Source organism: Primulina eburnea, chromosome 14 (assembly GCF_022965805.1).
Source record: "Primulina eburnea isolate SZY01 chromosome 14, ASM2296580v1, whole genome shotgun sequence".
In the NCBI taxonomy this organism is placed as follows: Eukaryota; Viridiplantae; Streptophyta; class Magnoliopsida; order Lamiales; family Gesneriaceae; genus Primulina; species Primulina eburnea.
Window position 1 is genome coordinate 19,936,217 of NC_133114.1, and position 22,264 is coordinate 19,958,480.

Genomic DNA, 22,264 nt, shown 5'->3' on the forward strand with positions numbered 1-22,264 from the left:
CTAGCCTCTTCTATCTCAATCTAAAGGATCTATCGCTCTGATACCACCTGTTATGGGGACCCGGACGCTAGTCATCTTCTTAATCGTCATTGGGACTAATTTAATCAATTAGAATAAACAGAGTCTAAATTTTTTTTAAATAAAATGCGGAAGGTAATGGAATCATTCTATTATACAAAACAATATAATAATACAAATCTTGTATAACATACATCTAATTCAAAACTAGGTTCAACTACTACAATCAAGTAATAAAACCTATCTATATCCAAGTCCGGAATCACCACTCTAATCTCGATCTTTCTTCACCTCTGTGACCTTGAACCTGTCCCACCTGTTGCCATGCACACATATAGACAAGACAACAGCCGGATAACTCCGGTGAGATATAAATATCCCAGTATAAACAATGTATACATGCAATCATATAAAACATATATAAAAGCATAAACAAACATCAAAACATGTATCTAATCTGACTACATGAATCAATGACTCGTGATCTGATATGATCTTATCTTATTTCTAACCTAGGGATCCCAATCTAATTTAGACTTTGGTATGCTGTGTCGAATGTCTACAATAGACGTCGATCTACATCTAAGCTCATCGATACATCGTAAGTCTAGAGTCTTCGCGGTTCTGACAAAGACTCGGCGGTTCTGCCCTAGCTAGGCTGATCTGCCCTAGACTCAAACTCTGACTCTGCTCTAAGTCAATAGATTAACATATCAATATGATAATCTGCAAATATCAATGTAATAAAATAAAGTATGTGATTTAGGGAAACTCAAGTCAAACCTAACTCGAGTTGTGCAATCCCAAATCAACATTTATTTATACCTTTCTTGCTGTCGTTCTGATACAATCGAATTCTTGATTCAAAATCTGTCACTGTTCAATCTGGCAATGACAATATCAATATAATGTATCAATATTCTAATCAAATCACGACATCTCTGTTTTATCAGATTTTGACGATACAACAGTACAATCTTGCGATATCTGTGATGCCACATCAATATATACTAATTTCAATAATTTATAATCAACCTCAGTGAAAATCTGACATCACATCTCAGTCAATTAACTCTGAAATCCATAACAATTCCATAATCAATCTGTTTCTTAATCTGACTTCGATTCTATGATGTCTACTTTGTCAAGAACACTATATATGAATCGTATCTGATTCTGGACATAGCATAATTTCAAACCTTAACAAAACGTAACAAAACTTACGTCCTGTAGTAGCTGTCGTTGCTAGGAATACGGTGTCGAAGTCGGATTACAAATCAGACGGACGGATCGAAATATAAAGGCGTAAGGATTTTCAACACCATCTCAGAAACCTTTCTCGATTCTTTCTTTGCATCTGACGGAATTTGAAGGATATACATGTATATATATATATATATATATATATATATATATCCCTACTTGCATGACAAAGAAACGTGTCTCGTTTTTCTTAACTTTCAGTCGGCGCTCGGACGGTCGATCATTACCGCTCGAGCGCGGAACCCTCTGTCTGTGTCTTACATTTGTTATCCACTGGCGCTCGGGCGGTAATATTCTACCGCTCGGGCGCCATACTTTCTGTCCGAGCACTTTTCTTGCTGAACACTGGCGCTCGAGCGGTCATTTCCTACCGCTCGGGCGCCAACAGTTCTGTCTACACATTTTACCCTTCATAAGCTTTGGCCAATCTGGTCTCGTAATAGCCCGTCTATAATTATATCTATTTAAATTCAATAATCTCATATTAATAGAATCAAAATCTCAGATTAACAGAATCAAGATCTTGGCTCTTACCTAAGTAATCACGTTATATCGATGATATCTAGTCGTCAATCGAGATTATGATGAAAAGCAATCGTTGATTGTTTGATTAATAAACTTAGATTTTCCTATTTAAACATGAATTATTAGAATTTTCTAATTGTTTAAATCACGGAAGAAAAATTCTTGAAAGTTTTAGAATCTCAATGGTAGATAAAGGCTTATCTAATCCTTTCAAATCTTATTCGAAAGTTGATAAAATAAACAAAGGAGATTTGACAATAGCAAACTCCTAGTTCTAGAAGTATCCAATTGTACACTTGAGATATTACATATATGTGATAAAAGATTTATTACAAACAACACAATCAAGAAAATCAAGATTTATTACAAACAACGGAATCAAGAAAATCTAGACTTGTTGGACAAATTAGATTACGGTCGAGCACCACCACACCGCAATGTTCCGATGTCGCTGTCGGAATCTCGTCGTTTTTTGGTAGTTAATCTCAACGAATAATTTTGTTTATATTTTTAATGCAATCTAGAGAAGGAGTAAAGCTTTCAATCGTTGACCTAATTCTTGGATTTTGAAGAAAGACGACTTCTAGTTGATCATTTATAAAAATATATAACATGTTATAGAAAAGATATTATAGATGATTATTGATATTGTTACCTATTCAAGTTTGTAAATCTACTCTATAAATAGAGGTCTCCTATGATGAATAAAGTACACAAAAATCATTCTCTCTTCTCTATATTCTCTACTATTCACAACACGTTATCAGCACGAGTGCTCTTCAAGGTAAAATTTATAAATAATTTATTCTTATTCTTGTATGAATGCTCTTGAAGAAGCACAATATTTAGATTTAATATTGATGCTCCCGAAGTAGCACAAATTATAGATTTATGTTGATGCTCCTGAAGAAGCACAACTTTTAATTTTATGTTGATGCTCCTGAAGTAGCACAACACGACTTTATGTTGAAGATATTGATAGATCTATGAATAAAATATTAATGAATAAGATTTATCAATATTCCCGAAGAATCTTGATATAAAATCATAAAGATCTATCAATATCTATGAATAATATTGATATAAAATATAATGTTATCATATTCCTGAAGAATTTAGATAACTATCATATGTTTCGACAATATTCTTGAAGAATATTGATTATCAATGTATTGTTGTTTAAGATTTATATTATTTGGATTTTGATGTTTTTATCTTAGAACGATTTAATAGATTGATTTCAAGTTATCTCATCCCGATGCTATTGAAATTATTTAAATTTGTATAAAGTTCATTTGAAATTTACTTGGATTTTGTATATCTAATCAAATCTCTGTGATCAGTGACTTTGAAATTTACTTTGAAATTTGTATAAAGTTCATTTGAAATTTAGTTGGGCAGAATTCTGTGATATTTGTTTTACGTATTTAGAATTATTGTGCGTAAAAGAGTTTTATTTTCTTTAGTTTATAATGCTACAATTTGTATTTAGTGCAATTTGTAATAGATACATAAATTATTAATTGAGCACATCTCAATGTACACCTGCATCGATGTTAGTTTAACAAATAGAATAACAAAATTTCAAAATTGCATAGTAAAAGTAGTAACATGCATAATTTGTTATAATATTTATTTTCAATAATAGTAATACAATTTTACTCTATTTATGTCATGATTCTAATTATATAATTTTTTTTTCTTTCTTTTTAAGTTGCAATGGCGAACATCACCAAACTTGAATTTGAAGCACTTGACTTGACTGGAAAAAATTATTTATCATGGATTTTGGATGCCGAGGTCCACCTTATCTCTATGAATTTAGGAGATACAATAAAAGAAGGAAATGAAATGTCCCAGCAGGACCGTGCAAAGGCACTTATTTTTCTCCGTCATCACCTCAATGATGGGTTGAAAGTCGAATATCTCACTGTGAAAGAGCCACGAGAACTTTGGAAAAATCTAAAAGAAAGATTTGACCATCAACGAACTGTAATTCTCCCAAGAGCCCGATATGAATGGATGCACCTAAGGTTACAAGATTTTAAGTCCGTAAGTGACTATAACTCTGCATTATTCAAGACTAGTTCCACACTGATACTTTGTGGAGAGAAAGTCACTGATCAAGACATGTTAGAAAAAACATTCTCCACTTTTCATGCATCAAACGTGCTCCTGCAGCAGCAATATCGTGAACGTGGATTTCAAAGGTACTCTGAACTCATCTCATGCTTACTAGTTGCTGAACAAAACAAGGAGCTGCTCATGAAAAATCACCAAATGCGCCCAACTGGATCCACACCATTTCCTGAAGCAAATGGAACTACATTTCCTGAAGAATATGAAATTGCATTTCCTGAAGTGAATGCTAATTCCACTAAAAATCATAACAATGAAAGTGGACGTGGACGTGGACGTGGGCGTGGGCGTGGGCGTGGCCAAAGAAGATACTATCAGCAACAAAATGGAAAGAAACATAAAACAAGCCACCAGCAATGGAATTCCAATAATGAAGAAGCAAAAGAAAAGAGTTCCAAAGTATATGAAGAAAAATGTTATAGATGTGGAATGGAAGGGCATTGGTCTCGTACCTGTCGTACGGCAAAACATCTTGTGGATCTATATCAAAAATCAATCAAGGAAAATGGAAAAATGGAGATAAATTTTGTGGACAATGATGATCCAATTGATATAACTCACTTGGACGTCTCTGATTTCTTTGCTAATCCAGATGGAAATATAGATAATTTGATTGGTGGTGGTGTGTTAGAAAATAATGAGTAATTACTTTCATTGGTCTTGTTCCTACTTTGAATTTCTATTGTTTATTAGGTTATCGTGGTCTCGTTTTTATTTTGATGTTCAGTTCATGTTTAGGATTTGTCATGGAGGTTTATTTTGTTATTCAATAAATGTTTTCATTATTCAATAAAATATTTCATTTGAAAGCTTTACACATTATTTATTGTATTTAGCTTATTGAATTATATTTTATTTTAGATTAACAATGATATGTCAGGATGAATGCTTAGTGGATAGTGGTACAACACATACCATTCTTCAAAATAAAAGGTATTTTTTGGAGTTAACATTAGCTGAAAATAATGTTACAACAATATCGGGTGCATCAAAAATTATTGAAGGTTATGGAAAGGCAAAAATTATTTTACCAAATAATACAAGCCTATATATTGAAAATGCCCTATATGCAAGCAAATCCAGTAGAAATTTGCTTAGCTTTAAAGACATCCGCCGAAATGGATACCATATTGAAACATTAAATGAAAATAATTTCGAATACCTTTGCATAACATCTATTATATCTGGCCAGAAGCAGATAAAAGAAAAATTATGTGCACTCCCTTCTGGAATGTATTTTACAACAATAAAAACAGTCGAAGCAAACATTGTCACAAACCAGAAGTTTTTTGACCAACAGAGCTTCAAATTATGGCATGATCGACTTGGTCACCCTGGGGCAACAATGATGCGCAGAATAATAATTAACTCACATGGACACCCTCTAAAGAACCAGAAGATTCTTTTACACAATGATTATCCATGTGTAGCTTGTTCACAAGGCAAACTAATTATAAGACCTTCCCCTACAAAGATTGATGTTGAAATCCCAACCTTCTTGGAGAGAATCCATGGGGATATTTGTGGGCCTATACACCCACCATGTGGACCATTTCGATACTTCATGGTATTGATTGATGCGTCTACTAGATGGTCACATGTTAGTTTGCTTTCAACTCGAAATATAGCTTTTGCTAGATTACTTGCGCAAATTATTAAATTACGAGCTCAATTCCCAGATCACTCAATCAAGACAATTCGTCTTGATAATGCTGCTGAATTTAAATCGCAGACATTTAATGACTATTGTATGTCAATAGGGATTTCAGTTGAGCATTCGGTTGCTCATGTCCATACACAAAATGGCTTAGCAGAGTCATTCATTAAGCGTTTGCAATTAATTGCTAGACCATTATTGATGAGAACCAAACTTCCATCATCTGTGTGGGGACATGCCATATTACATGCTGCATCATTGATTCGTATAAGGCCAACTAATTATCACCAATACTCACCCTTACAACTTGCTTATGGTCGAGAGCCTGATGTTTCTCACCTTCGAGTATTTGGTTGTGCAGTACAAGTCCCTCTCCCACCTACACAGCGAACCAAAATGGGCCCACAACGTAGACTTGGGATTTATGTGGGATATGATTCACCATCTATTATTAGATTTTTGGAACCTTTAACAGGAGATTTGTTTACTGCGAGATTTGCAGATTGCCACTTCGATGAATTGGAATTTCCAAATCTAGGGGAAATAAAGTTGTGTCCCGAAGAACAACAAAAGATTTGTTGGAATGAGAAAACACTATCTCATTATGATCCTCGAAATAATCAATGTGAGCAAGAAGTTGAAAGAATCATTCACCTGCAAAGAATTGCAAATCAATTGCCCGATGCTTTTGTTAATACAAAGAATGTGACAAAGTCACATATACATGCAGAGAATACCCCTTGCAAAATTGATGTCCCCGTAGGACCAGCTATTATTCAACCTGCAAATGAATCTAAAATACGCCAGAAGCGTGGTCGACCAATTGGTTCAAAGGATATTGTACCTCGAAAAAGAAAGGTACAAGAGAAAGAAAATTCAAAAGCTCCCGAAGAAGAAATCTTGGATGATATAGTAAGAGAGATCAATGAACCAAACTTGGATAATATTATTCCTGAAGAATCAAATTCTCATGAAAATAATGAGATTTCAATAAATTATATATCATCTCGAAAATTGTGGGATCGAAATAACACAATTGTTGACACTGTCTTTGCCCTAAATGTCGCCCTTGACATCATACATGATGAAGACCCAGAACCACAATCCGTTAAGGATTGTCAACAAAGAGATGATTGGCCAAAATGGAAGAAGGCCATACAAACTGAATTAGACTCACTAGAAAAACATAAAGTGTTTGGACATGTAGTACGAACACCTAAAAATGTAATCCCAGTAGGATACAGATGGGTTTTTGTACGAAAGAGGAATGAAAATGATGAAATTGTAAGATACAAGGCCCGACTCGTAGCCCAAGGTTTCTCGCAGAGACCTGGAATTGACTATGAGGAAACATATTCACCTGTGATGGATGCCTCTACTTTTCGATTCCTAATCAGTTTAGCAGTATCAGAAACTCTTGATATGCGACTTATGGATGTTGTAACTGCTTATCTTTATGGTTCACTTGATAGTGATATATATATGAAAGTGCCTGAAGGATTCCAACTATCGAAAGAAAATGGTGAAGCACCCAAGGCTATGTTATCAATAAAACTGCATAAATCCTTATATGGATTAAAGCAATCTGGTCGCATGTGGTACAATCGTCTTAGTGAATATTTGTTAAAAGAAGGATACACAAATAATGCTATTTGTCCATGCGCTTTTATAAAAAGAACAGATGAGGGCTTTGCAATTGTGGCAGTATATGTTGATGATCTAAATCTTATTGGCACTCCAGAAGAGCTTACTAAAACTGCCAATTACTTGAAAAATGAGTTTGAGATGAAAGATTTAGGAAAGACAAAATTTTGTCTCGGATTGCAAATTGAACATTTGCAAGAGGGAATATTTGTTCATCAATCATCATATACAGAAAAAATACTAAAGCGCTTTTACATGGACAAGGCACACCCATTAGCATCACCCATGTATGTTCGATCACTTGATGCTAACAAAGATCCTTTTCGACCACCTGAAAATGGAGAAGAAATCGTTGGTCCAGAAGTACCATATTTAAGTGCCATTGGTGCACTGTCATATCTCGCAAATTGTACTCGCCCAGATATATCATTTTCTGTTAATCTTTTAGCGAGATATAACTCATGTCCAACCCGAAGACATTGGAATGGTGTAAAACACATATTTCGTTACCTTCGGGGTACAATTGATATGGGATTATTTTATTCGACAAAATCAAAGTCTCCTTTAGTTGGATATGCAGATGCAGGATATCTTTCTGATCCACATAAAGCTAAATCCCAGACAGGTTATGTGTTTACACGAGGAGACACTGCTATATCATGGAAGTCGGTGAAGCAATCCTTAACAGCGACGTCTTCAAATCACTCTGAGATCATTGCAATGCATGAAGCAAGTCGGGAGTGTGTGTGGTTGAGATCTATGACACAACATATTCAAGAATCATGTGGACTCCCAACAGCCAAAGATGACCCAACAGTAATATTCGAAGATAATACTGCTTGCATTGCGCAGTTAAAAGGAGGCTACATCAAAGGTGATAGAACAAAGCATATTTCACCAAAGTTTTTCTATACACATGAGCTTCAAGAAAATGGTGATATTGACGTCCATCAAATTCGCTCAAGCGACAATGTAGCTGACTTATTTACAAAGGCATTACCAACTTCAACATTCAAGAAATTGGTGCACAAGATAGGGATGCATCAGTTGAAGGATCTCAGATGATTGAAATCAGGGGGAGTATCTATTGTTGTACTCTTTTTCCTTCGTTCAGGTTTTCCCATTGGGTTTTTACTGACAAGGTTTTAACGAGGCAACATTTGAACTCCCACATCTCTTAGAAGTAATTTAATGAGTCGATAATCATCTAAGGGGGAGTGTTATAGAAAAGATATTATAGATGATTATTGATATTGTTACCTATTCAAGTTTGTAAATCTACTCTATAAATAGAGGTCTCCTATGATGAATAAAGTACACAAAAATCATTCTCTCTTCTCTATATTCTCTACTATTCACAACATAACAAGAGTTATTTGCACTTAAAATCAAAAATAGTTGGAGTAAAATATTTAACGATATATATAAAATTTCAATAAATACACTATGAATGGATTTTGATACATGTAACACTCATTTCATGTTTTCAAAACTTAAAATCTTAATTAAAAAAAATAAAATTTAACTTCCACTGCTTTTTACCTTGAAAACCCTAATTTTGTGGATAACACATTAATATTATTTTAAAAATTTTGGTTAGCTTGGTTTAACTTAATTTTAATATGGGAAATTGATTATTCTAGTTTATTTCAAAGTCATAACTTTAAAAATGATCTTCTTTATTACATAATTTGCATTATGTCTTATATAATTTAAAAACCCCAAATTAAATTACCCTTTTTCTATAATCACACATGTTCCATTTTCATGATTCATTTATTTAGTTATCTATTATTTCTTTTTAAGAGTTGATTTAACATTTGTTCTGTTTTATTTAATTTATAACATATTAATTTTTTAATACTACTTACTTATATCAATAAACATATTTTAATAAAATTATGAATTGTTAGTTTGAATTAGTGCATACGAAACCATCAAAATTATAATATTTTAATTACGATAGTTGCTCATGCAAAATAATATAAACAAAATCATCCATCACTATGGTTATAAAGGTAATAATTACATCAATGTAAGTTTACATAACATAAATAAAAAATCTGATAGTCACAAACAAGTCTCTACCTTATTCCATGCTAACAGTTTTTTAGTATGCACAACAAACTTTCAAAAAATAATGAGTTTGTCATAACCCATATATATACGCACACAATAATAACAATATAAAATCAAATTTTTTTTGCATAAAAATTAAGCAAAAAAAAAAAATCATATTTGTTTAAAAAAAATATGATTGATGTGTTTCACGATCATCGCTATACGTACGTAATTGATGAGATAATAAAATAAAGAGTTTGAGATGAAGAAATTGATGGTGAATAAGAATTAAAAGATAAAGGATGTCTTTATAATTTGATATGATAAAATGATAATTTTGATAAATTAATTTAACTGAAGACTAAAATTAATTATAGTACTTGTGTGAAGCCTATTTAAGAAAATATCTCTTTTAATATTAACAACTGAAATCAAGAAGAGTTTTAAACAAGACAACTGAATTTTCGAATTAAAATAACTGATTCGATCGGTCACCGAAGATCACTCTTCAGAAACCAAAGCATATTAATTTCCCCATATAAATTTCAAGAAATGGATCAAATCATTATTTGAGAGAAAAAATAAGAATAATAAAATGGGACATTGATCCGTAGTAGATTAGAAATTTATATAATTCACCGAAGATCTGAAAATGCACCTCGGTGCATTTGTAACTCGTTAGATAATAAAATACAAAAAAAAAAGAAGAAAAAAATCAATGGGATTCACAGCTAGTCTGAGTCTCCTATCTTCCCCTCGAAAGCGCCTTCTCCGCGGTATCCATCTCCTCCAAGATTCTCTGCTTTCTCTTCGCAGGTAGCGGAGCCGTCGGGCCGAAGCTAATATAATGACCAGAAACAGCATTGAGGGCCGAATACATCTCGCGGAACGAGGACCGGCTCAGTAGGGTTTTCTCCTTCCTGTACTTCGCCACCCAACCGTTGGAGATGTCCCGCAGCTCCGACACCGCGGCCGAGATGTTGGGGTCATTCTTGTCCAGATTTAGGGTGGTTCTAACCTTTTCGATCGCCTTCGCCGTCTCCTTCGCGTATTCCTCGTCCGAAGCAGCTAGTGCATATTTGACCGGTGATAGAAGCAGGAAGCCGGCTGACAGAGACATGAGGTCGCGGCGACGACTGGGAAGCGAGACTATATCAGGGGTGGTAGTGGTGGGGTTGGAAGTGAGTTTTGATTTGACGGGTTGAAGGGGTTTTCTGGCGGCGGCGGGAGTGATCAGAGTTGGGGAGGCCATGGGAGGTTGAGCTGTGGGGGTTTGTAATTTTTGGAGAAGCGTGTGAAAAGAAGAGGATATGGTTTTCTGTTTAATTTTTGACATGTAGGCTTATCGTCTTATCTTCGTTTCGTTGTTTATGGATGTGAAATCAACAAGATTCTTCAATGATATGAATTCTGATTACGACATGCCTATGCTATGCTATGCTCCATCCTTTGATATAAATCACCCCAAATTATCTGTGCTAGAGTATATTTCTTATGAATCAACTATTGACTAGAGAATTTATTGACTTAGTTATAATTAACATTCTTTATTTTAATATAATTTATGTTTCAAAGTTTTACTTCGTCTGTATATCAATGCAATCGACATAGATAAAGTCTTTGATTTTACATTAATATAAATGAATCGTAATTCAATCATTAAACTAACACTGTATATCCTAAATACGTTCATAGTCAATTCAGCCACCTAAAAAAAAAGGATAAAGGACACCTGGACTTAAGACTAGCATCTGTGATGTGGTGTACTCTGTTTCATGGTAAGGACATAAAACTGTCCATTTGTGCATATAAATAATCATATGATGATTGTACCGAACAACCCTTCCTCGAACTTTCCAAGTTGTTATCATTCACCGAGAGAGAAAGTCAGTGGTTGTGATTGTACATCATTAGTTCTTACGACCCGGGACAATATTGAGGCTCTACACACTAAGATTGAGCTTTGACTCGTTACCGACTCCGCGAGGGTCGCAGGGTAGCAAGGTTGGGCGCTATTTCGAGCTTACTGTCAAATCGAAGGTATCAAAAATTTCTACAATTTTTGTGTTTAAATTTTTCTCAAAATAACGACCGAAAAATCGCAGTTTTGAAATTGACAACAAAAGGGTGATTTGAGATCCCAAAAACGGTTTCAAAAGTGATCCAAACATAATTTCTCAAACTTCTAAACATCACACATGGATTTTCTCGCATAAAAACATCGAACACATAATATGACTAGATCGACGCATGAAAAACACTATATACATGCCTTTAAATCTTTAACGTTACCCAACAACGACACCAAAGTGAGGGAAAAATGCGAGGTTGATTCGGGACGAACGTGACACAATTTTCTTGCAATAAAATCACCGAAAACTGCTGAAATTCTTTCAAGGGAGGGGCAGCTGCTGAGTTTCTCAAGAACCCTAGGTTTTCTCTTTTTTAAAAATCTGAAATAAAATGTGTAGGTGTGTGTTGTGTGTTTTGGTGTGTGTAAAAATGTGTAAGTGTGTGTGAGTGTGTGTAATGTGTGTGAGTGAGTAATTATGGGAAAACTGCTTAATTAAATAATTAATCAAGCTATTTAAAAATGTTAACCCAATTAACAAGCTAATAAAAATGGTAAACTAATACCCAATTTACTAAAAGCCTCTAATTTAAAATAAAACACATTATTGCTAACTTTTAAAAAAAAATCTTAAAATCACCTAGTAATTAATTTAGACTTTAAAATGCTAAAAATTAATAAATTATTTAAAATTCCCCAACCTCAACTTAAAATAAGATACAACATTTAAAATTTGTCAAACTCGTCACCGGCCTCTATTCCTCGATCCCTACTCGAATAATCGCCTGAAACATAAACTCAAAACATATTTTAACGTGCATCACATAAACATAAATATTTTAAAATAATGCATTTAAATAAATCATGCATGGCTAAAATTTATTTTAAATTTAAATAAATTCTTTAATAATTAAGTAATTGTATGGGTTATACGTGTACTAATTTGGGCAATATAGTTCCTCCCCCACTTATATAAATATCGTTCTCCAAATTAAAACTTAACAAACAGTTCTGGGTAGCGGTTCCTCATATCCGCTCCTGTCTCCCAAGTGGCCTCAACCACTGATTGATTTAGCCACCGGACTTTGACCAACTTGGTCACTTTGTTCCGAAGCATACGCTCCTGTCTTTCTAGGATTCGGACGGGTCTCTCCTTGTATAACAGATCTGTAGCAAGATGCAACGGCTCATAGCTCAGATCATGCGAAGGATTAGCTAGATACTTCCTCAACATCGAGACATGGAACACATTGTATACCTCGTCCAGATTCGGCGGAAGGGCAACACGATAGCTAGTGTCCCAACTCTGTCAAGAATCTCAAACGGCCCAATTAACCTGAAACGCCCTAGATTCGACGACTGTCCTCACTGTATCAAGACGAGTTTTTCCAGCGTGCTTATGTCCTCACTCACACGCACCCTAGGAAACTTCCCAGGAGGTCACCCATCCCAAAATTTCCCCAAGTCAAGTACGCTTAACTTTGGAGTTCTTATGTGATGAGCTACCAAAAAGAATATGCACCTTTTTTATATGAGTAGTACCAATCAAATATTTTAAACCCTCCCCAACTGTACAGTCCATTACATTGAACAGTCTCGGAATCCCTCTCATTACGGTGTGGGATTAGTTCATTCATGTTCCCTCCACCTAGAAGCCTGTCAGGAGCCGCTCATTGTCCGTGCAACCTCATGGCACCGGCGAGCCGCCCTCTTCGGCCCCGGGCCTCACATGCCCAACAGCTTCTCCTTGGTTCGTCCCCGAACCACACCGTACTAAGAGAGGTCGGCTCTGATACCATCTGAAACGCCCTAGATTCGACGACTGTCCTCACTGTATCAAGACGAGTCTTTCCAGTGTGCTTATGTCCTCACTCACACGCACCCTAGGAAACTTCCCAGGAGGTCACTCATCCCAAAATTGCCCCAAGTCAAGCACGCTTAACTTTGGAGTTCTTATGTGATGAGCTATCGAAAAGAAGATGCACCTTCTTGATATGAGTAGTACCAATCAAATATTTTAAGCCTTCCTCAACTGTACAGTCCATTGCATTGAACAGTCTCGGAATCCCTCTCATTCCGGTGTGAGATCAGTTCATTCATGTTCCCTCCACCTAGAAGCCTGCCAGGAGCCGCTCATTGTCTGTGCAACCTCATGGCACCGGCGATCACCCCACGTGCTCTTCGGCCCTGTGCCTCACAAAACCTCGGACCCAGCTTGCCTCTTTTCCCAAATCTCATAACACCCTTCATTGTTGCTACCTTCACGAAAACTTGATCACCTACGGCAAACTCTAGATCCCTTCTTCTATTGTGAGCATAACTCGTCTGACGACTCTGGGCGGTCCTCATTTTGTCTCGAATTTTGACCAACACATCTGCAGTCTTCTGAACTATCTCTGGACCAAGTTCTGCTCTCTCACCAACCTCGTCCTAATGAATTGGTGATCTGCACTTCCTCCCATATAATGCCTCGTAGGGAGCCATACCTATAGATGCTTGAAAAATGTTGTTGTAGGTAAACTCCACTAGAGGTAGCTTAGATTCTCAAGTCCCCTGGAAATCGATCATAGAGGCTCGCAATAGATCCTCCAAAATCTGAATCACTCGCTCAGATTGACCATCTTTCTGCGGGTGAAAAGCGGTACTGAAAAGCAACTTCGTCCCCATGGCTGCATGTGATGTAAACCTCGGGTCCCGGTCGGACACAATAGAAACTGGGATCTCGTGCAATCGAACTATCTCCCTGATATAGAGCTCCGCATACCGCGTCATGGAGAAAGTCTTCTTCACTGGCAAAAAGTGCGCTGACTTGGTCAGTCGATCCACTATAACCCAAATAGCATTGGATCATCTGAGTGACCTCGACAAACCAACAACGAAATCCATGGTAATATTCTCCCATTTCCACGCAGGAATAGGGAGTGTCTTAAGCATTCCTACTGGCCTTTGATGTTCTGCCTTCACCTGCTGACAAGTGAGCCATTCAGACACAAATATGCGGATGTCTCGCTTCATCCCTGACCAACAATACAAAATCTGCAGATCCTTGTACATCTTGGTACCTCACGGATGGATGGAATACAGAGATGCATGTGCCTCTGACAGGATATCCTTCCTGATGGAGTCAATGTTAGGCACCCACATTCTACCTCTGTATCTCACAATACCATCAGACACTGAGTAGAGTACACTGCCCTTTGCTTCATATTTCAGCCTCCATTTCTGCAACTGCTCGTCTGAAGGCTGTCCTCTACGGATTCGGCCTGACTGTCAGATTAGATAGTATGGGAGCTCTGCCCTTGGGATAAACCTCTAACCCAAACCTCTGAATCTCAGACTGAAGAGGTTTCTGTACTGACAACTGTGCTATGAATGCAACTTTTTGGCTCAAGGCATCTGCCACAACGTTAGCTTTCCCTGGATGGTAGCTAATTTCGCCATCATAGTCTTTTACCAATTACAACCATCATCTTTGTCTCATATTCAGCTCTTTCTGCGTGAAGAAATACTTGAGACTCTTGTGATCATTGAATATCTGGCATTTCTCGCCGTACAATTAGTGTCTCCAAATCTTCAATGCAAAGACAACAGTTGCTATTTCCAGATCGTGAGTCGGATAGTTCTTCTCATGCACCTTCAACTGCCTGGAAGGATAAGCTATAACCCGACCGTGCTGCATCAACACTGCACCTAACCCGAGCTTAGATGCATCGGTATATAACACAAATTTCCCTTGCCTTGATGGCATGGCTAACACTGGCGCAAAAATAAAAGCTTGCTTCAAAGTGTCGAAGCTCTTATGACATTCATCACTTCACACGAATTTTGCATTCTTCTTTTTCAGTGAAGTGAGCGGCACTGCTATCGACGAAAACCCCTAAATAAAATTACGGTAGTAACCTGCTAATCCCAGAAAACTGCGGATCTCTGAAGCATTCTTCGACTCAACCCATTCCTTAATGGCTGCTACCTTTGCTGGATCTACCTCAATACCACTGCTAGATATTATGTGACCCAAAAATGCTACCTTCTCAAACCAAAATTCACACTTAGTGAACTTCGCAAATAACTTGCGACTCTGAAAGGTCTGCAAAACTATCTTCAAATGCTGACTGTGCACTTCATGGCTCTTCGAGTATATAAGAATGTCGTCAATGAACACTATGACGAACTGATCTAGGTAGGGCTGGAATACTTGATTCATCAAGTCAATGAAAATCGCTGGAACATTAGTCAGTCCGAATGGCATCACTAAAAACTCGTAATGCCCATAAGTGGTCCTGAAGGCTGTCTTGTGAACATCTGCATCTTTCACCTTCAGCTGGTGATACCGTGATCGAAGATCTATTTTAAATAACACTGTAGCTCCCTGTAACTGGTCGAACAAGTCCTCAATCATTGGAAGTGGGTATTTATTCTTTATCGTCACCTTGTTCAACTCTCGGTAATCGATGCACAGTCTCATGCTCCCATCTTTTTTTTTCACAAAGAGCATTGGTGCGCCCCATGGTGATAAACTAGGGCGGATGAATTTCTTGTCAAGAAGCTCCTGAATGTGTTGCTTGATCTCCAACATCTCAGCTAGAGCTAATCGGTATGGTGCCTTAGAGATTGACACTGTGCTTGGCATGAGATCAATAGCAAAATCCACCTCCCTCTCTGGTGGAAGGACTGTGATGTCATCAGGAAAGACGTCAGGAAAATCTCTGACTACTGGTACTTCAGATATAGACAGAGTGGGCACGTCAGGTGTTGAAATGATGCTGGCCAAGAAAGCTTGACAACCCTTGTGTATAAGTCTCTGCGCTTGCATGCAAGAGATCATGCGAGAGAAACTCCTCCATCTAGCTGGCTTGAAGAGAAACTGCTCCATGCCTAAAGGTCTTACTAACACTGGACTTTTTTGGAAGTATATAAGGACTCTGTTCTTCGTCAGCCAGTCCATTCCTAGAATGATATAAAATTCTAACATCGACAACACAATCAGATCGGCGTACACTTGGTGGCCCTGCAATTCCAGATCGATGTCTCTGGCCACGCTAGTAGCTAACAATTCTTCCCTTGATGGGACTGTCACTGAATAGTTCACGTCGAGCCCAATAGACTTGACGTCCAGGTGACTAGCGAATGTCTCTGAAATAAAAGAGTGGGTGGCCCCTGAGTCTATCAGGGCCTTCGTGGCGACTCTTTTTATGAAAATGTTCCCTGAGAGACGATAGCACAACACAAAACTTATATCCTAAAATTCAAATCTTAACCTCAAGCATAAAAGAAATTTATATCCCAAGTCACCAAAGTATTAACTAACACACTAATAAACCCAAATAAATTCCAACACATGCATGGCAAATAATACTGTCCTTAATTAAACAAGTTTACCGGTCAATAGTGTCGTGTCTGGGTTCGCCTTCTGAGCATGCATGGCGAACAATCTTGCCTGGGTCGGCTGCCTCCACTGTGGACACTCCTTCAACATGTGGTCACTTGCTCCGCATTTGAAACACTTTCCTGACCCATACAAAAACTGTCCCGGGTGCTGGCGGTTGCACTTCGGGCACACGGGGTGCTCACCCGGCCTCTGTGATGCCTTCTGCTGTGGCATAGGACCCTTGCCCTTTGGCGGTCCCTGATAAGGCTTCTTCCCTGGTTTCCCATGGAACAGCCTCTTAAACTGAGGTCGCTGTTGCTGCTGAGGTGCCTGATAGGGCCTCTTACCCTGCCTATCCACCTCGATATCACTCTAGTCCTGCTCTGCCGCCAAGGCTCTAGATACTACCATGGCAAAGGTAGTCGGACCAGCAACCCTGACATCACGGCGCAAGATCGACCGCAACCCATCCATGAAATGCATCAGCTTCCCCTGGGCATCATTAGCTATCAGGGGCACAAAGTGACACCCCCTCTCAAACTTCCTCACAAACTCCGCAAAGCTGCTATCCCCCTGACGCAACGTCATGAACTCCCTGGTTAGGCGAGAGCGTAATTCCTCAGTGAAGTACTTGGAGTAAAAGACCTCCTTAAATCCATTCCACGTCAATGTTTGCAAGTTAACTGACACTAATGCACTTTCCCACCATAGTCTGGCGTCCCCTACCAGAAGGAATGTGGCACTTCTGACTCTATCTGCATATGTCAGTTCCATAAAATTGAAGATTACCTCGCTCGATGGACTTAATCCATCCCTCCGCTATCATCGAGTCAGTCGTCCCCGAGAACTCTTTCGGACTCATCCTCCTAAATCGTTCATACACAGCTTCTGGTCGGGACCTCGCCCCTGCATCCACTGCAGCCTAGTTCCCCGCAAACTGCGCGAAGAACTGATTCATACCTACAAGCATCTGCGCTTGCATATCTGGTGGTGGAGGAGGAGGAGCGTGTCTCCCCTCCAGTCTAGGTTCTCTGTCCTCCTCCCTTACTTCCCGGTTAACCAAACGTCTAGGAGGCATAATGTAACAATAATTTACCCAACACGTAAACCCAATATGCATGAACATATATCAAAAACATAAGATGCACGTAACTTGAACTTAAAACACAACATGCTGAAATCATGGCTTAATGCTTAATACATAACATAATTTAAAACTTTAAATTTACAGAGTTGAGGTGTGACTTCGTGAGCTTCTTGCGACTGGTAGTAGGCATAACCCTTTACAAGAACACCGCTCTGACACCAACTGTAACGTACCATACTTTTAGCTACTTAAAATTTGCGGAAAAATTAAAAAATTTCTTAACTGAGTAGTCAAACTTCAAATTCGATAAAGTAAACCGTACGTCCCAAAAGTAGATGCAACAAAAGATCTAAAAATAAAGTTTGACAAAAGTATTTGTTTAAAATCTCATAACCAGTAGCGTGAAATCAGATTATTTGAAATTTCATAAAACTTAAAAACCTGGGCGGTCCTCAGGTCTAGCCATCTGCTCAGTCCAAGCCTGCTCCTTGGTCCCCGCCCCTCGTCTCCTCGAAATCATCCTCACCTACATCTATCAAGTCTAGTGATTCTAAAGACTCAATACGTATAAACTGGAAGTAGCAAGTAATACGTAATAAAACCACATGCGACTTCAAAATAGTACATACATACTTGAGCTTTAAAGTGCGTATAAAAGCTTGAACTTACATACATACATAGACGTGCCATAACGTGAAAATTTTCTTAAACATGCTTGCATACTTGTACATAATTGAACATACATAAATTTCATCATTTTGCATCGAGGCATGTTTCAAAGCAAGTGGCCCATAACATAAATCGCCTGATCAGACTAAACCATAGTACTGGGCTGACAGAGAAAAATCCACTGCCACATACATGATATCCCCATGCATGGTTTAAAGGGTGGATTGGTCCCCGTTCATGCTTTAACGCTTTTCAATCATGATCTAAACCCGTTTATACTTTAACGGGGTGGACTGGTCCATGGTCATGCTTTACCGCTTTCCAATCTCATACATAAATTGGTCAGAAGACATTTAGCATGCCTCAAAAACTTGAAATTTTTTCTTTGCACGTCGAACATACTTACTTGGAGTTTAGGGATTCGTTGGATTTCGCTTGGGCCACTGCTGCACATACTAACATGAATTTCAACACTTAACTTGCATAGCTTAGACGTAGGTACGCACACTCACCACCGAAGTAACTAAATGGCTTATGACTTTCTAGATCGCTCGGAACTTGACCTCGTTTAATCGTACTAACCATGACATCAAACCCCGAAACAAACTCTAAGATGACGTGTCAACATTTCCCAACCATAAAAGACATGAACTCACTATTTGAATTTGAAAAGAAGGGGAAACCAAATATTTGGACAGAAGGAGTGGCGCTCGGGCGGTAAGAAATTACCGCTCGGGCACTGAGCTAAAAAAAATAAATGCTCGACAGTGAGGGTGGCGCTCAGGCAGTAAAATGTTACCGCTCGAGCGTCGAGTTTTATGAAGCTTTACACTCGGACAGAATGAGTGGCGTTCGGGCGGTAAGAAATTACCGCTCGGGCGCCGAGTGTACTGAACTTGCGAATTTGCCTCTTAATACCCTTAACCAAAAAATACGATTCGTGAACCAATCCATCGAGAATCATCCTAGGACACTATGACATTGACTCGACTCCATAAAATGTCTAAACGTTCCCAAAGAAACGACGCACCACACGCAACGCAATAAAACTCATAAACTCAAATTTTTAACACCAAAATAGTTTTTACGACTACTCGCTCTCCCAAGTGCCTAACGACGCGAAACAAAACGTCAATGACCATCCCAACATCATTAACAATATATTTATACACAGGAGCGATCACCTGTCAATCCCCAACGAAGCCTGCAACCACAAAACTTCAAGAACGCATCAATATCATAATTTTCAGAAAACGCAGTTTGAGCAGTCCCACGAAAACGTCATAACTCACTCAATGTTTATCCAACTATTTCGAGTTTACTGTCAAAATGAAGGTATAAAATGGTTCTACGATTTTTGTGTTGAAAGTTTTCTCATAATCACGACCGAAAAATCGCAGTTTTGAAATTGACAGCAAAAACGTGATTTGATATCCCAAAAATGGTTTCAAAAGTGATCCAAACATAATTGCTCAAACTTCTACACATCACACATAGATTTTCTCGCATAAAAACAACGCAACACATAATATGACTAGATCGACGTCGGAAAAACAAAATATACATGCCTTTAAATCTTTAACGTTACCGAACAACGACACTGAAGCGAGGGAAAGATGCGAGGTTGATCCGGGACGAACGTGGTTTGCTTGCAATAAAATCACCAAAACTGCTGAAAATATTTGAAGGGAGGGGCGGCTGCTGAGTTTCTCAGGAACCCTAGGTTTTCTCTTTTTTAAAAATTTGAAATAAAATGTGTAGGTGTGTGTTGTGTGTTTTGGTGTGTGTAAAAACATGTATGTGTGTGTGAGTGTGTGTAACGTGTGTGAGTGAGTAATTATGGGAAAACTGCTTAATTAAATAATTAATCAAGCTATTTAAAAATGTTAACCCAATTAACAAGCTAATAAAAATGGTAAACTAATACCCAATTTACTAAAATTCTCTAATTTAAAATAAAACACACTATTGCTAAATTTTAAAAAAAATCTTAAAATCACCTAGTAATTAATTTAGGCTTTAAAATGCTAAAACTTAATAAATAATTATAAATTCCCCAACCTCAACTTAAAATAAGATACCGCATTTAAAAATTGCCAAACTCGTCATCGGTCTCTATTCCTCGATCTCGTCTCGAATAATCGCCTGAAACATGAAACTCGAAACACATTTTAACATGCATCACATAAATCTATATAGTTTAAAATAATGCATTTAAATGAATCATTCATGGTTAAAACTCATTTTAAATTTAAATGAATGCTTTAATAATTAAGTAAATGCATGAGTTATACGTGTACTGAATTTGGGCAATACACTAACACCCATACCTCGAAACAACATCGGTAAAGGTGATGAAGTAGGCATGTCTATGCTTGGTGGTGTTTCTAAGTGGATCGCATACATCGGTATGGATCAAATCCAATAATACTTTGGCTCGATCCAGATGGCCATTAAAGGGAATTTTGGTCATTTTTATTTTTAGACAGGATTAACAAGTTGTGAGAAAATTAATATTAGACATATCAAACATGCCTACTCCCACTAGCTTGTTCATTCTTCTTAAGGAAATATGTCTTAATCGAGCATGCCATAATTGTGCCGAATTTATAGTATCTTGTTTTTGCTTGTTTATTGTTGTTATTGCTTGGATATTGTTTAGTGGAGTATCTTTCAATTTAAGTTATAGAGATCGATTTCAAGTTCACCCGTACCGATCAAACATTCATTCTTGTAAATGTTGCAAACCCCTTTGCCAAATAAACAAGAATATCCATCATTATCAAGCATAAAAATGGAAACAATGTTTTTCTCCAAATCAGGTACAAACAAAAAATCTCTGAAAATTAACTTAAAATCATTATTCAACAATAAGTAAACATCTCCTACAGACTTGGCAGCAACTCTTGCTCCATTGCCCATCATCAAGAAGGTCTCACCGTCTCTAAGTCTTCTACTTCTTCCCATCACCTGCAAATCATTACAGAGATGTAAGCCACATCCAGTATCTAATACCCAAGAAGTAGAGTTAATTGAAATGTCTACTTCAATGTAGAACATACCATTTCCAGAACCTTTTTGGTAAAGATATTGTCTGCAGTTGCGCCTGCAATGTCCAGGCTTCTTGTAGTGATCCATCAAAAGTCTTGTCAGCCTTAACTGGTATGGCTGCCACAGTGGGACTCAGAGATTTCCTCTTCAAGGGCACGTTCTTCTTGGGATGTTTGAAAGAATGCTTCTTTTTCCTTCCCATGCAGATCACTCTTCTTATCACATGAAGAACCCACATAAAGAACTGATTTTTCTTTCTTGATGGTGGACTCAAAAGTAACAAGCACATTCACCAACTCCTCAAGGGTAGGCTCTAGCTTGTTCATGTTGAAATTCACCACTAAAGGATCAAATGAGCTAGGCAGTGACAAGAGCAATAAGTCAGTGGTCAACTCCGATGGCAACAAACGATCCATGCCAACGAGCTTGTCCACATTCCAATCAACTTTAGGCAATGCTCATGGACCGAACCCATCTCGCATGCATAAAGTGATTAGCTCCTTGACGGTAGCATGGCTAAGATGTCATGTATGCTAAGGAAAGATCTCTTTGAGATGCATATGAATGTCAGCAGCACTCTTTGCATCCCCAAAACGCCTCTGCAGCTCATCATTCATAGAAGCCTGCATATTACACTTGGCTCGCAAGTCATGGTCACGCAAATCCTTGTAAGTATGCAATTACTCATGAGTGCAGCTAGTCGGATCCTCA

The 22,264-nt window shown here is 37.7% G+C and overlaps 2 protein-coding genes across 2 annotated transcripts; one reads left to right on the plus strand and one right to left on the minus strand.

Annotated features, from left to right (window-relative positions):
* The first annotated feature begins 3,525 nt into the window (after positions 1 to 3,525).
* Positions 3,526 to 4,590, plus strand: LOC140811239 (uncharacterized). The gene has a single exon (XM_073169106.1). It carries the CDS (start codon positions 3,526 to 3,528, stop codon positions 4,588 to 4,590), a length of 1,065 nt encoding a protein of 354 aa, XP_073025207.1.
* A 5,230-nt stretch (positions 4,591 to 9,820) lies between these two features.
* LOC140812006 (photosystem II repair protein PSB27-H1, chloroplastic-like) lies at positions 9,821 to 10,633 on the minus strand. Its single transcript, XM_073170166.1, has one exon. It carries the CDS (start codon positions 10,557 to 10,559, stop codon positions 10,053 to 10,055), a length of 507 nt encoding a protein of 168 aa, XP_073026267.1. The 5' UTR covers positions 10,560 to 10,633; the 3' UTR covers positions 9,821 to 10,052.
* Positions 10,634 to 22,264: the final 11,631 nt, after the last annotated feature.

Coding starts and splice junctions, on each gene's coding strand:
- LOC140812006 (XM_073170166.1), bottom strand. CDS start 10,559: ATGGCCTCCCCAACTCTGATCACTCCCGCCGCCGCCAGAAAACCCCTT.
- LOC140811239 (XM_073169106.1), top strand. CDS start 3,526: ATGGCGAACATCACCAAACTTGAATTTGAAGCACTTGACTTGACTGGA.